Source organism: Gossypium arboreum, chromosome 2 (genome assembly GCF_025698485.1).
Source record: "Gossypium arboreum isolate Shixiya-1 chromosome 2, ASM2569848v2, whole genome shotgun sequence".
In the NCBI taxonomy this organism is placed as follows: domain Eukaryota; kingdom Viridiplantae; phylum Streptophyta; class Magnoliopsida; order Malvales; family Malvaceae; genus Gossypium; species Gossypium arboreum.
In genome coordinates, this window is record NC_069071.1 from 80821214 (window position 1) to 80837229 (window position 16016).

Genomic DNA, 16016 nt, shown 5'->3' on the forward strand with positions numbered 1-16016 from the left:
TGAATGCTGCTTCCAACAATGGTTGAAAGGCTCCTTTCCAAGAGGGAAAATCAGCCAGGGAATGGAAGGGAAAAAGAAGAACAAAGGAAGGAGTTTTGAAGAGAGAAAGTGAGAGAGAAGTAAAGGGATGAGAGGTTTTGAGATGTGTTTGAAATAAACAGCTAAGGGGGTATTTATAGGTTGAGATGGCTGCTAAAAATAGAAAAAATCAGCAACCATAGACTCCCCCCATGGCCAGCCACACGTGTGGTAAGTTTGAATGTTTCAATCTTGCTATTTTAAGGTAGGGGCAAATCTAAGAAGGCATATTAAGTGGAGGGGTTTGAATGCAAATTCAAGGAGTCTTCAAGAGTCGTTTTGCAAGCCAAATAATCATCCAAACAAGCTGATTGGGTCAACATGTGGGACGGTTTTGGGCAGCCCAGTGCTCAGTTGGATTAGTTTTCTTAGTTCAGCTTAACTGGGCCTCTTTTCATAATTAATTAATAATAATTATTTAAGCCAAAATAATTTGGATTAAAATTAGAATTAATTATATTATGAATTAATATTCATAATTTGGACCATCTTAAGCTGAAAAATTAATTTGCCTTGATGCTTCGAAAAATTGCTTCTCGGTTTTGTGCTTTCAGTAGTGTCTACCGAGTCGTTTTTCGCCCTTTGTGCAAATCTATCAAAAATAAACTAAAATTTAATATAAAATTAATTAAAATTCAACATGTTCAGACTTTAAGTGCAATTTAATTATTTTATAATTATTATATATTTTCGACAAGAATTTTATTGAAACTACATGAATTTGAGTATAAAAGGGCATGAAAAAGTGTGTATATTTTCGTGTTTTCATAATTAATCAAAAGACAAATTTTTTATCATTGGTCAAAAGTTATATATAATTTAATTTTTGAAAATAATTATAACTATTCAAACAATATTACTTGAATAGTTATAAAATTAAAGAATAATTATTATTTTTTATTTATTCATAAAGACACCTGTCTAAAGATGTCTATATGAAGAGACATAAAAAATTTTTATAAATAATAATGGGATTTCATTTGGAAATTACACCACCAAATTCTAAAAATATCTTTTTATTTTCAGTGCTTGGTGGACTATTCTTGTCAGTGCAAAACGCAAATAGTCATTGATTTTATTATATCCTGAAGCATAATTTGCTTGAAACTCGTTTGCTAGATAGAGACGAATATAACTTAAAGATAGTGGCTTGATACATACTTAGATCCTTATCTTATTTCTACTTTTTCTATTCGAATTCCATTCATGTGTTCGAAATTTTCCTCACAGAGATTTGTACTAACATAGTTATATTTATAAGGTAGACATTACAGCCAGAATGATCAACGGCGGCAAGGAACTTAACAGACTAGCAAGGAAGTGGCAGAAAATGACAGTGAAGGGGAGAAAGAGTTTATTTACCGGGGACATCCAAGCAAAAGTTATAGCAGGCGGTGTCGATGAATCACCGGTGGCTGAAACAGGTCATTTTGTCATCTACACAGCAGATCAGAAGCGGCATCATGTGCCCTTGTCATATCTCAGCAACAACATATTTGTTGAACTCTTAAAGCTTTTCGGAGGAAGAGTTTGGTCTATCAAGTCTTGGTCCTATAACGTTGCCCTGTGATTCGGCCTTGCTCGAATACATGATCTTCATTGTTGGACAAGAGTTGGATAGACACCAGGAGAAAGCTCTGTGTAGGTCCATATCTCCAAGTTGCTACTCCCTTTGCACATCTTTGCATCAAGGACGGACATGTCAACAGTGACTTGTTTGTGGATGGTGAACAACTTACAGTTGAAAAATGTAAATGATTGAAACTACCATAGTGTAATTATAGAAGGTGTTTAACACAACAATCTTAAGATCAGATTATAATCAGTTTAACATTTTTTTTTTTTTTAGTTTAATGTTCCATTTTTTCTTAAAACTAACAAAAAAAAAAGAACTTAGTCGTATGGTTGAATTTAAAGCTAGTCAACTATGGAGCAAATCCTTTGAGGGCAAGAAAAATGGATTACATATTTTGACAAACTCACAGTTCAACCCCTTCCTCCCTCCTGTCAACATCTTCTTTTTATTTCTCCTTTAGTTTAGGGCATATTTTGGTCGCTTATTTGTTAAGGAATTATATTCTCTATATATAATCTAGACAGTTCTTTCATCAAAACAATATGGAGATTGCAAAGAGCATGGAACTTGCAACCCTTTCACATAAACAATCCAGTTTTGCAGGGCCACCCCATGAGACTTTGTTTCTTGTCCTAGCCTACCTTCCATTATTTGAACTTCTGTCCATGAGTGAAGTTTGCAGGTCACTGAGAGATGCAGTGGAAAAGGATGTACTCCCATGGCTAAACATCATCGTTGAAAGGCCTTTGAGCTTGAGGTTGTCAGATGAGATTCTGATGAAAATTGCTTCAAAGGCAAATGGTAGGCTAAGAACCTTGGTTCTCATGTACTGTGCCAAAATTACAGATGATGGGCTTCAAAGGGTAATCGACCAAAACCCTCTTATCAGTAAGGTACGAATTTTTTTATTATTTTCTTTTTTTCCAAATATCCTTCCTTTTAGGATATGGAATGGATAAGATTTCAATGGCAGGGTTTCGTTTTCCTCTATCTTATATATGTGTGGAACAAAAACAACCAGACTCAACTCTAAATTATGATTTTCTTTCCCCTGCAGTAAATACTACTTGTGTAATAAAGACATTAATATAAACTAAGAAGTTGTTTTATATATTGATTCAGCTTCACATACCAGGTTGCACTGGCTTAACCCCTGATGGAGTAATAAGAGCTCTGCAGAAGCTATCCGACTTCCAAGATGGCCTAAAAAGCCTTTGGATAAACGGCATTGCCAACATGAAGAAAGAACACCTCGAAAGGCTTCAATTTTACCTCCAAACAAACCAAAAACTGCAGCAGATTCAGCAAAAGAGACAGCCTCTCTTATATCATAATTACAGAAGGTTGCAAGCATATAGATGGGAAGAACTTGGGAGAGTTATTGATGTGGAACTTTGTCCCAAATGCAATGAAGTAAGGGTTGTATTTGATTGTCCTAGAGAGGAATGTAAAAGGAAGGCAGAGAATTCAATGACTGGATGTAGGATGTGCATGTTCTGCATTCCAAGGTGTGAAGAATGTGGCAAGTGTGTCGAAACTGGAGACTTGGAAGAAACTGTTTGTGCTGATACTCTTTGCCCAGATTGTTGGATTCAGCTTCCCAAATGCAATTTCTGTAATAAGCCATGCTGTACTCAACATGCCAACATGCAGATAGCTTCAACCGGTTCAATAGGGTGGATTTGTAGTGTTTGCCATGATAAGTCTGATGATTTTGAATAAATTTGAGAGAGATTATTCGAACATGAGATATATGCACTTGAACCAATTACAATCAAATGAACCTCGCAAGATAACCTTGATGAAATAAATATCAATGGACACTCTCAAATTTAAGTTTAAAGAATAAGATAGCTACACATCAAAAATCCTGAATAATCTCATAGTTGGTTTGTACAGACTCCAATGACAACGAACCAAATCAATCTAAACACTACTTGCTATCCATATGTTCAGTTAAATTTTCCATCCTTCGACTCGACCCCAATAGGAGAAACAAAATTGGGTTTGCTGCAAGTATTCCAACAGAGATGGAATCGAATTTTCAGAAACGATTGAATGTTGTTAAAACCAAAGGGTAAAGTACAAACAAGTTCTACAAGAAAACAGCAGTCATAAGGAAAGCACTTATTATCACAGAGGTTGTGAACGAACAACTCCTGTAGAAATATGGTGTTGGGCAGCCTAAACTCGTGTCATTCGACGAAGGAGCCAGTGATGTACCGTTAGTGATGGTGCCGTTTTTTCCAAAACTACAGACAAAAACAAAGTCATACGATCATCAGATTTCATTAAAGCCATTGTATGTTCATCATAATATAGCTTGAACTAGAAATTATTAGGAGCATACCTTCCAGGAAATATGCATGAACCGTGACCTGCACCAATCACTAACGTTCGTAAGTCAATATCTTGAAAACACCAAATCATCAGCAGGTAACAATGATTATCAAAATACCAGTGAGTAAACCATAAAATGAAAAACTACAATATCTAATGTCCTATTCTATAAGAACAAATCTCATAGTCACATACTTGGATCAGTTGTACTGATGGTAGCCACCCCCTTGAAATCACAGGTTCCAGTAGACTTGCCCATCTGTTGGAAGTATGCATTGAAAGCATAAGTTGAGTGGGAAACCACATTATCGGGCTCATAACATGGTTGCCCCTGCAACAAAGGTGAGCAATCAACTTTCCCAGGTCCACAAGCCCAATCAAGAGCTGCTTGTAACATCTTCGGATCAGCACCATCCTTTGCAACACAAAAAGTTTGGTTTGTAGTGTCATTTGCAAAAACAGTACCAGCAGCTGTCAAGTGTAAAATATAAACCGGTGTTCCATTGGCATCAAATAGCCCCCAGTTCTTTTCCGAGAGTGGCGAAGGTCTCAAATCCTCATTGTAAAGCTCATAAATGTAAGTACTAACTGCAATCCCAGGATGTTTAGGAGTCCCAGTGTTGTTAATTACATGCTTGATCAAGTTACTGTTGTATGTATTAGCATTGTCAACCGTAGCATCAGGCTCAGATGAATCACCCTTAGAAGGCCAACCAGACTCGGTGACTACAATCGGAACATTGGTGATGTTTAAGTATGACATTGAAAAATATGCTGCATCAACAATAGCATCAAAGACATTAGTGTAATGCAGAAGTGTGTTAGCATCCACAGCTTCTTTGTTTGGAGGGAGGGGCCGGAAAAGAGCATAGTCCAACGGGATCACGTCATTTGATTGCATATAATCATAATACGGATATACATTGAGCATAAGGTACGACCCAGTAGACTGCAAAAACTTTAGTAATGGAACCATGACAGGATCCCATGAACGATTAAAGAAGGCTTGAGAAGGTGGAAAAGAGTCCAGAATAATTGAAGATGAATGTGGTGTAGAGACTTTGATTTGACTGTCAAGATTTGAAGCAACAAGGGCAGAGTGGATAAGCTTTAAGGCAGAAACTAGGACAGGAGCAGCATTTGGGAGCGCAGTTAGTACTTCGGACCCAACAGCTATTGCTGTGATGTTGGTGGCAGGGACATGGGCTATAACATTGCGAGCCACCCAGTTGGCTGCAGTGGCATTCGACTGACCAATACCAAGGAGCTGCTCATTGGGGACAGAGATAGTCACTTGGATACCTGTGTTGGCAAGTGCAAGGAGCATAGCTCGATCAGCATCATAAAGCCTCACATGCCAGACATTCTGAGCCTTGAGAAGGGCTACCACTTGAGTAGGGCTGGGCATGTCGGAAAGGTCCGTACCAATGTTCACTCCGATAAAGGCCTCTGCATAAAAAGATCCATTGGCCAATGTTAAGACATGATATCCAAGAAAAATGAAAGGTCTTCCATCTTGACAAGAGATTAACAATGTCAATATGTTGATGATATCATTGACTCCATTAACTAGAATATTGCAATTCATTCCTAAAAGAAATATGTTGATGATATCATTAATATGATTATATTCATCAATATATGTTAACTTCCATAGTGCATATTGCTTCAAACAGTCCTTTTAATAATGAATAGCTGCATATCAGCATGAGTTTGACAAATAGCTTTAGGTCAAACATAGCAACGCAACCATAAGGAATTTTATCTTTTATTGCAGAGATCAACCAATGTAGGATTACAGTTCAATATGTGCTTGATCCGGTTATCTCTTTATCACCTTCCACCTTGAGACTTACAAGACAACACAATAATTATAACCAAGTACAGAAGGCATATGTGGCTTAAAGGCGAGTGCTTCTAGAAGGAGAATGCTTCCTCATATTCAAGCAATATCTTAAAGACTTCTGCATGAAGTTCAACATAAGTTACGATATAATCTTTCGGGTCAATCTCATACTTTCCTTCAGCAGTAAGTTTTGACTCAAAGGTTCCCAAGTCATTTTAGGAAAGAAACAGAATAAAAAATGTTGAATTTGGAGCAAAACTTTGAATATTAAATCGAATTAGCTCAAAGGTGGGTAACATATCACACCATATAAGTAACACAATCCTCCTATACTTGTCTATTCCTCGAAACCAACATTAATATGATATATATATTATAAGAGTTTTCTTTTTCATTACAATTCTCCTAACAACTTAAACAAACATACAATAAGACATCAGACATGTCATAGCAACATCCATCATAAAAAATACCAAAGCACATGAACTGAGAACTCATTTTAAAATATTTAAATTATTTCCTATAAGAAACGGTTCAGGGGGGTGATGGAACTCCACATATAACATACGGGACCAACTAGGCAAACATGTTAACTATACACCATTAAGATGACAATACTACCCTCCAATGTACATAAATATTCCTAAGATACCAACACCTTTAACGACTTGGAGATCTTGCATTGAATGAGGTTATTTTGGTCCTCTAAAGTATTATGTCAAATGTAAGGGCAAACTGGGGTAAAGAACCATATGAGCTGGAATGCATTATTAGCTGAGATTCCCATTGAATATAGTGAAAGGAAAGACCAGAAGAAATTCCAACAAAGGGGAAAGACTTTTAAACAGAGGCCCCTGCTTTGACTGCAAAAGGGTAAGACCATTCGCTCTTCCTCACTCTTTAACATTAGAATGTCTAGTTTCTACAGAAAATAAAAACAAAGTTTCATGATAAAATAATTAAAGTAAGATTTTGATTTACAACAACACAATAATTTTTGTTTTTAAAATTCAATAATTCCACTATGAATGAACACAAGGAAACATCAAATGAAGATTATTAGAGTGCTAAACAGAATAAGTAGCACCCTCCCAAGGAAAATACACACTACCCATCACTGAAACAAGGAATTTAAAAGGTTTTTTTCAGCAGAGATAAGCAGAAATATCAGCAAAGACAAAAACACAAATATAGAGAGGGAGGTAAAGCCTAAGGATTGGAAGTAGTAAAGTATAGCTTCAAAGAGACTTACTTTCATCACCATAAACAGCTGAAACAAGCAGAGGCAATAGCAGCAGTAAAATAGCCATTTTGAGTGAAAAGCTTCAATCTTTGAAAACCATACAAAGGTATTAAGTTGGAGCGCAAAAAGAACCGGACAGACGCCAAAAACAAAAGAACCCCAGATTGAAAAAACAGTGGGAAAAAGGAGGAGAAATTTTGGAAGTGGAAATAGAAAACAAGTGGCTAGAGAGGGGCCTTTATGTTTTTGTTTTTGTTTAGTTGTAAGGAAGCAGGGATTTTTGTTAGTTTGTACAGTATTATTTACCCGTCTCGGATCCTTGATAGATAGATCAGAGGTTGTGTCAGAAATCAGACGGTCCAGATTCAAATAATGTGCACCGTTAGCAACTAATGCCCACCACAGGGGAATACATATATTTGACATTTCCTTCTTTAAAGATTATTGCTATGATTTTTGGGTAAGTGTTAATGCAGAGTAGAGTCACAGTCTACGAGGGGAGTACTGTCTCAGTGATGACGTGGTATGTCAGATTGAATTCAACGGTCATATTCCCCACAGGATTTCTATTATTAAGATATAAGAGTAGCGTTATTATTTAAGATTATTTTGGATGAAGGTTGCCTTTATTTATGGTAAATGTAAAAAGAATGACAGAGATGAAATTTAATACTATAGTGATATAGTGATATTATAATGTAAGATAAAAAATTAAATATATCGTATTGAAGATAAAATTTATCTAAAAAATCTTCAATAAAGGTATTTATAGTTAAAAGTGGTATTGATTATGGTAATATATAAATAATGTAATAAAAAATTTCAAGAGTAACTATTATTAAGTTTATACTTTAATCTTTAAACCTCAAAAATTTTAAAGATACTTTATTGAATTATTTGAAATTTTTGTATAAGTCATCGAGTTATTAAGTTTTTTTTCAAAAGTTCCATCGGCTAACTTCAAGTAATGAGTCAATGATCGATACAGTAAAACAGTATCCACCAATGAGTAGCAATACTTTAGATACAAGTTAATCTAATAGTTAGCGTCAGAGATATTAAAAGAACAAATTTGCTCGGATTATGATTTGTAGAACTATAAAGTTTAAAAGCATTTTAAGAAAACAAACTAAACCATACAAGAGGAGGAGAAGAGGAGCTTTCAATTGGTGTAGGCAGTGCGAATGAAGAAGGTCATGTGATAATGATTTTAATAGCTTAGTAACTTAAATAAAAACATCGAAATATTTAATAACTATGTTATAATTTTTTAAAGTTAAATGACTAAAATATAAATTTATTAATAATTCAATTAGCTTAAATGTAGTTTAATTTTTAATTGAGGGAAATTAATACGTTAAACTTAACTTTTATTTAATAAAATTGTAATAAAATATTTACTTGGCGTTTATAAATACCCTTAAAGTGAAACTCATAAATAAATAATAAATGTATGTAAAACCAATTTGGGAAATCTTTTAAAATTATTAATGCACTCTTTACGATCATGATTTTAAAGATATTTTTAATGTATTTTTACTCTATACTCTTAAATATCATTTATTAATATACTCTTTGTATCCTTTAATGTTACTATGTACCTAAATATATTAGATTCGCTTGACTTGACCAATGGCATTTGTGAAGGACATTACCTTTTCTTTTTAGAGTATTAAGTACATTATTTTTAACATTTCAAGAAACTCATTCGCACTTAATATCTTTATTTTATTTGAGATTTAATATAGTTAACATTTTGTTATTAAATAATTAGAAGAATGGGGATTTGAGTATATTTAAGACGGTTTATTATTGAAGTTGAAATGTATTTTTAAAAATGTCGTGAAAAAAATTTTAAAAATAATTTTGAAAATTTTGATAGTGTATGTTAATTTTAAACATGATATTGTAATATAGAAGATTTAATAGGCGAATAAAAAGTAAATGCATTGAAAAGCACTTTTGTCTTTTTATTTGGGTTAAAATTCTAATTTACCATTGACGTTGAAAATATTTTTCAACTCAAATCTTGATTTTAAATAAAAATTTAGATAAACAAAATATTTTCAAACCAAACTTGATTTTAAACTCGGGTTTAAGCCAAGTCTAAACTTAGCTTTTAGAAAGTGCTTTTTAATAAATTTATATTTTATCTCGTTATTAAATCTTTTTCTTTACAATATCATATTTAAAATTGACATTTTATCTTTCCAAAAATACTTATTGACATGATGATAACCCAATTAAATTTTTGAAAAGTACTTTTTCGCAACACTTTTCAACCTCAATGGTAAACTAACTCTTAAGAGCATTTTTCTTTTGATTTAAAAATCAAGAAGAGTTATAAGTAGATGTATGCATTTTATCTATATGTGTGTGTATATATTTATTTTGTTTTTTTTTCCAATATTTCGATTGAAAAGAAAGTAGGGAAATATCAACTTTTTAAAATTATTTGAGGAAATGGTTCAATTTAGCAAACAAAGCCATTATTAAGGTGTGCATAAAAGTTAAAAACATAAGCATAAGTTGTCGTCATCTCCATTTTGAAATCTCACCACCGAACACCATTGTTGTTAAATCTCCAACCTTCGGCCTTGTTTATAAACTTGCGTGGAAGTTCATTTTCAGTCGTTTTTCATGAATTTTATGTTTTTGAAATCGTTGTAACTTAATCTATCTAGTTCAAAGGCTATTTTGTGAAACTTTCAAAATTTTGAAAACTTGCCATTGATGTTCTTGAAGCTTTTTAGATGTTAATGCTTTGGTTTGAAGCTTGATGATGAGTTTGGACTAATTTGTAAAGTGGTTTTGCTTAGTTTTGAGTTTAGGGACTAAATTGTTAAATTGTTAAAAATGGCATGAATTTCTTGTAAAATTCATGACTTGAGAGCTGTTTTTGGATGATCATGAATTCGACATAATAGTTTTGGGCTTTATTATGAAAAATGAACTTGTTTCAATTTTAGGGACTAAATTATATAAAATATTAAAGTTTAAGGCAATTGTAAAAAATGTCAATAAAAATGTCGTATGCATTAAATAGGTTATTATAAAGTATTTGGGCTGATAATTGAAATAATTATTGTTTAGATCAAGAGTTGGTGGATAATTGTGAAAAAGAGAAAATTATTTATTAGTCTCTGATATTGCAATTTTTGTTGTTTAGCCTTGGTAAGTTCATACGATTTAATTTAGTATAATATATAATACTGTATCGACTTGTGATTTATGATTTGTTGAATATGTGTATATATAATTAAATTGTATCAAATTGATTCAATGTGAGAAATGTAATTGAACTGTAAAGTGTTATGTGATTTTATGTATCGAGCCCAGATGAACATAAGATAGGATACAATTGGCATGCCAATAGGTTATTTTGCATGTTGTACGGGATTGCCTTGTGATGAGATGATGATTCTTGACTTGTTATTATTCACTGAATATACCGGAGTCCAGCATTTGTTGCAGATTACCGAGTTTATATTTATAGTGATTTTGACGTGTTTTTAGAGGCGGATGTAAAGGCTACGAGCTTGGCACTTGGTGCCCAGGCATGTTTCTGGAGGATGTTAGCATACGAGCTAGGCACTTAGTGCCCAAGCGTGTTCTTAGTTGGATTGGCTCGATTGAGCATTCTGGCGTGTCTTGAATGGATAACCGCGTGTTTGTATCTGTTTATATCGTTCATCGGGCAGATTTTCAATGGTTAAATGACATGGTGATGATATGTAATTGTTATTTGATTATGATGCCTTGTTGATGACTTGTATATGTTTTCATGATTTCTGATATTATATCGTGACTTGATAATGCTTGATATCGTACAAATGGGATGATTAAATGACTCGTGTATATGAACCTCACATGTTGAATGTGGTTGACAGAGTTACTATTAGTTAAAGACTTTGTTAATTATTAAACTATGTTTTCAAGGTAACTTATATAATTTCAACCTATGAACTTACTAAGCTCTTTGAAGCTTACTCGTTTGTTTTTCTTGTTTTCTTGTAGATATCACTTTGAAGAACCGGGCAATCAGATCAATTTGAAGATCACACTATCCAACTATTTTTCGGTAGACTTGAAAACGTTTCTTTTGGGATATGTGACATGCACTAGGAGTGAAGTTATGAATATAAATGTTTGATGTTGTAACAACCCGTTTTCAGTAAAATTAGAACAGTGGTTTCGGGACCACAAATTTGAGTCCAAAATAAATTTTATTTTAATATTATTTTATGGTCTACATTATGATAGGAATATTGTATAAAAATTTTGTTAAGAAAATTTTACCGATTACATGATAAAAGAACCAAATTGCATAAAATGCAAAAGTTGAATTCTAGTAGCTAAAAGGATCAAATAGCTATGGAATTCAAAATTAGAGGTCCTTATATGGAAAATAGACCATTGAGAGGAGTTGGTAGATAAGTATGATGATTCATCCATGGAAAATTTGATAAAGAAAATGACTAAATTGGAAAGTTGAAATAATAAAAGATGATAAGTTAATTAAATAATAAAATATCATCTTTCCCAAAAAAAATTTTTGGAAATCCTAGTAAGAGAAGAGAACTCAAGCAAGCTTATTTGGCTTAATTGAGTAAGCATCTTATCATGTTTTTAATGATTTTTATGTTTCCGACATCATAATAGCTTAATCTAGCTATCTCGGGGATTAATTTGTAAAGTTATCAAAGTACTAGGGGTTTTATATGAATGAATATGTATGAATTATGAAATTTATGGTAGGAAATGAAAAGTTATTGATAAATAAACAACTTTTGTAAAGTGAATTTTGATGAAATTATGATTTAGGGACTAAATTGTAAAGATGTGAAATTTAAGGAAAATTCCGAATTTTATGAATTACTTGGGTTGTAAATGTTACATGTAAAAATTTGTTAGGTTTGGAATAAGGATTAAATTGCATGAATTTCATTTTCCGAGCCTAAGGACGAAATCGTCATTGATTAAAAGTATAGGGGCAACATGGTAATTTTACCTAGGATGTGAGTTGAATTTAATTGAATATGAGTTGTATTAAATTGAGCTAAATTTACTCCTATAAATCCAGATAGATCAAATATGGAGCTAAATCGAGGTAAAGAAAAAGTAACGGATTAGTGGCATACAAGTTCACGAACATTGTCGAAGTAAGTTCGTGTAACTAAATTGTGTATATTTATATATTTGAGTTGGATGTTGTATATGTGAATTGTATAAATGTCGTATGTATGAAATTGATCACAAATTCGATAATATCTGACAAATATTAAGTCTCGTTTGAATAAATAAAATTTGATTGGATACTGGGTTCCCAAATTGGTTGTGGTCTTACATATGTTGCGGACACACCACAGCTCGAAAGAGCATCCTGTTAATAGCCCTCTTGAGCTTTCCGTTATATGGATCTTGCGAGCTTCACGTTAATAGCTCTTCGGAGCATCTCGATTGATTGTGATTCTGTATGTGTTGTAGACACACCACAACTCTTATGAGCGTCCCGTTATATGGCTCTTCGAAGCTTCCCGATTAAAGGCTCTTTGTGAGCTTCCTGATTAATGGCTCTCTGGAGGTTCCCGATATGGCTCGCTTGAACTTCCTGATAAATGGTTATTTGGAGCTTCCTAGTTAATGGCTTTTCGGAGCTACCCGTTATTGGCTCGCATGAGCTTCCCTATTATAGCTCTTATTAGCTTCCCGTTATACAACCCGGATAAGCTTTTTGTTATATGGCTCGAGAGAGAGAGCTTCCCGTATATGTGCTCGTATGAGCATTCCCAAATATGAATTGATGGTTTATAGTTTTGTACACTTATGTGTACTACCCTTGTATCCATCAATATTTTAAATGATTCAACGGGTAAAGTTTTGATATGAGATGATATGAATTCAAGATGAATTATTATGAGAAATACTTGAAATATAAAGATATAATATGTACATGTTCATAGACACTTGAAGTGATAAATACATGTATGTGGAAATTGAAAATTGATGAGCTCATTCATGTTTCTTGGTATTTATGTGAATTAATGACTAACAAGCTTGATGAGGATATGTGTTTAGGCAATTGGCCAATTTTTAAGCATGTTTATTTGCTTACCTTAAATGTGAATTAATTGGTAAGTTAATTTCCTATTATATGAACTTACTAAGCATTAAATGCTTACTCTGTTTTATTTCCTCTATTTTATAGTAACCCGAAAGCTTGTTAAGGTTGGAAGCTGGTCAGAGCCACATCACACTATTAATAATCCTTTTTCGGTATATTTATTAAATCAACTTTGGTATAATGGCATGTATAGGTTAATTTGGCTATTGATGGCATGTAAATGTTTTGTTGTGAATAGCCATTTGAATGGCTTATGTTTGATAGATTTTGATATATATATATATATATATAAGTATATAGTCCTATTATAGTTGATATATGTTTTGGTATAATTGATTGATGGTTAATTAATAGGTAAAATGATAACATGGTTTGAGTTGGTTATAATATGATATGTATAAGACTTGGTTATGGCTTGATTCAAATGTTTTATATTGGTTTGGGAATATGTTTAAGTGTTATTGTGAAGACAAGTTTGGGTAAGAAATATGGCTAGGAAATGGCCTTATTTTGTCCACACGGGTAGAGAAACGGACACGTGTCTCAGCCGTATGTGACACACGGCCTAGCACATGGGCGTGTAATTTGGCCGTGTGTCCCCTGCATCTTAAAATTTTCAAAACAGAATGCTCAAAATTGATCACACGGCTTGACACACGGGTGTGTGGCTTGGCCATGTGACCCTTGCACCTATTTAATGTAAATTTTTATGTCCACACAGCCTAGCACACGGGCATGTGACTTGGCCGTGTGACCCAAGTCAGAGAGTTACACGGGTACTAACACGGGCTGGGACATGACTGTGTGCCCTATTTCAAATGCCCACACGGTCTGTGACATGGGCATGTCTATTGGCCATGTGAGCTACACGGCCTGACCACACGGGCATATGTCCCCTACACCTTAGAAAGATTTTAAAATTTTGCGAAATTTTTTTTGAGTATTTGGTTTAGTCCCAACTTGTTTCTAATGTGCATTTTGGATTGAGGGTTCATATAAGGGACAGTCTGAATAATTTCTGATATGAATGTCAAGTAATATGGATTGTCTTTATATGATCTATATATTCTGGTAATACTCCGTAACCCTGTTATGGCGACGGATATGGGTTAGAGGTGTTATAGATGTATTTAAAGTATATTTGAGATTTCCTAGCCATGTGAATTTGTTAATAAAATAATGTGGTTGATTATGGTTGATGTGGTATGTGATGATAAAATAGTTGAAAGGGTTTTGAAAGTTTAATTGCATGGTTGATGGAATATTGAATTCCAAATATGTATAGTTGGTATTTGGTTACTTGTTTAATGGTTAATAGATATGACATCGTATTTTGATTGTTGATTTGGGATGTTTTAGTTGATTAAGTGAATTAAAGCTGTTGTAGAATACATGCTTATATATATACTTTGATATATGGTTTGTTGGATGTTAATGAATAGGTGAGATTTAACATTTTGTATAACATTAATATGCAAGCTTGAATTGGTTAGAAAATGACATTGGATGTTAGTTTGGATTATTGTTTGTGATGTTGCCCTATGGCGTATTGGTCAGAACTAGACAAATGACATGTTTTGGTATGTTTTTGGTATGATTTGAACAGGTTGAATGATTGGTAAACGGTATACTTGTACCTTAAGTAAGCATGAAATGTTTGACTTGTTATTAAAGGTACATGTCAGGTCACATCAGTTGAAACATGGCCTGACACACGACTATGTGCCATACATGGGGTCTTGGAATGGCCGTGTGGTCTGTGTAATTTAGTTTTTTTATTTTGATCACATGACTACAATTAGTTGCACAGTCAGAAGACACAATCGTGTGTCTCCTTCCACACGGTTCTAGTTCTCACACACAATTAAACAACACGACCATGTTCCATAGCACACACGGCCTAAACTTGTCACCCGACCTGGCCACACGATCATATGACCTTTATTTTCTATTTTTACCTTACTTTTATATTTTGTTTCGAATTAGTCCCAGCTTATATCTGAATTGATTTTAGAGTTTTAGAACCTCGATTTAGGCCCATTTTTGTATGAAAAGCATGATTATTGATTGATTATATATTGATGATTGATTAAAGATAAATTTTGAATTGAAATAGCATGCGTGTGTCCTATTAATTGTCGTAGCATCTCGTAACCCTAATCTGGTGATGGTAACAGACGAGAGGTGTTACATTTAATGGTTGTGTTGTTCAATCGTGTGTGAGAACTAAAACTGTGTGGAAGGAGACACACAAACTAAACTTGTTAGACGGCTTGGCCACATGACTGTGTGACCCCCTGTTTTCTATTTTTACATTACTTTTCTATTTTGTTTTAAATTAGTGCCTACTTGTTTCCAAATTGATTTTAGAGTTTCAAAACCTTGATTTAAGCCCCATTTTTGTATGAAAAGCATGATTATTGACTGCTTATATATTGATGATTGATTAAAGATAAATTTTGAATTGAAATAGCATGTGTATGTTTTGTTAATTACTATAGCATCCTATAACCCTAATCTGATAACAGTGACGGGCAAAGGGTGTTACATTTAGTGGTATGACAGAGACCAAAGGGGTATTTACACCTATATGTTATTCGAATTATTCAAGTTATTTGAATTGTAAAATTCAACTCGACTAGAACTTGAAACTTGAATTACTTGTTTGAGTTGACTCGAAAAAATCGAATAACTTGATTTGATTAACTCAAAATTATAATTTTTTTTTTCAATTTTTTCAATCAAATCAAGTTTTGCTCACCCCCTGACTCGAGCTAACTATCTCATTAGCCAAATCGACATTTTTCTA

The 16016-nt window shown here is 33.4% G+C and overlaps 2 protein-coding genes and 1 pseudogene across 4 annotated transcripts; 2 read left to right on the top strand and 1 right to left on the bottom strand.

The window, feature by feature from the left end:
* Positions 1-1357: 1357 nt before the first annotated feature.
* On the top strand, positions 1358-2195 carry LOC108466849 (auxin-responsive protein SAUR64-like; annotated as a pseudogene).
* Positions 2028-3399, top strand: LOC108467245 (F-box protein SKIP28). Its single transcript, XM_017767834.2, has 2 exons — positions 2028-2547; positions 2777-3399. Exons 1-2 carry the CDS (start codon positions 2197-2199, stop codon positions 3374-3376), a joined length of 951 nt encoding a protein of 316 aa, XP_017623323.1. The 5' UTR covers positions 2028-2196; the 3' UTR covers positions 3377-3399.
* Positions 3400-3485: 86 nt separating this feature from the next.
* On the bottom strand, positions 3486-7380 carry LOC108467244 (glucan endo-1,3-beta-glucosidase 3-like). 3 transcript variants are annotated; one of them, XM_017767833.2, is made up of 4 exons: positions 7093-7380; positions 4190-5443; positions 4005-4032; positions 3486-3906 (listed from the first exon to the last, which is right to left on the bottom strand). In XM_017767833.2, the coding sequence occupies exons 1-4, from the start codon at positions 7148-7150 to the stop codon at positions 3750-3752; spliced, it is 1497 nt and encodes a 498-aa protein (XP_017623322.1). In that variant the 5' UTR covers positions 7151-7380; the 3' UTR covers positions 3486-3749. The 3 variants fall into 3 exon arrangements, with proteins under 3 accessions (XP_017623322.1, XP_017623321.1, XP_017623320.1); XM_017767832.2 differs by having other exon boundaries at positions 4005-4044; positions 7093-7373; XM_017767831.2 differs by having other exon boundaries at positions 4005-4065; positions 7093-7373.
* Between the last annotated feature and the right edge of the window lie 8636 nt (positions 7381-16016).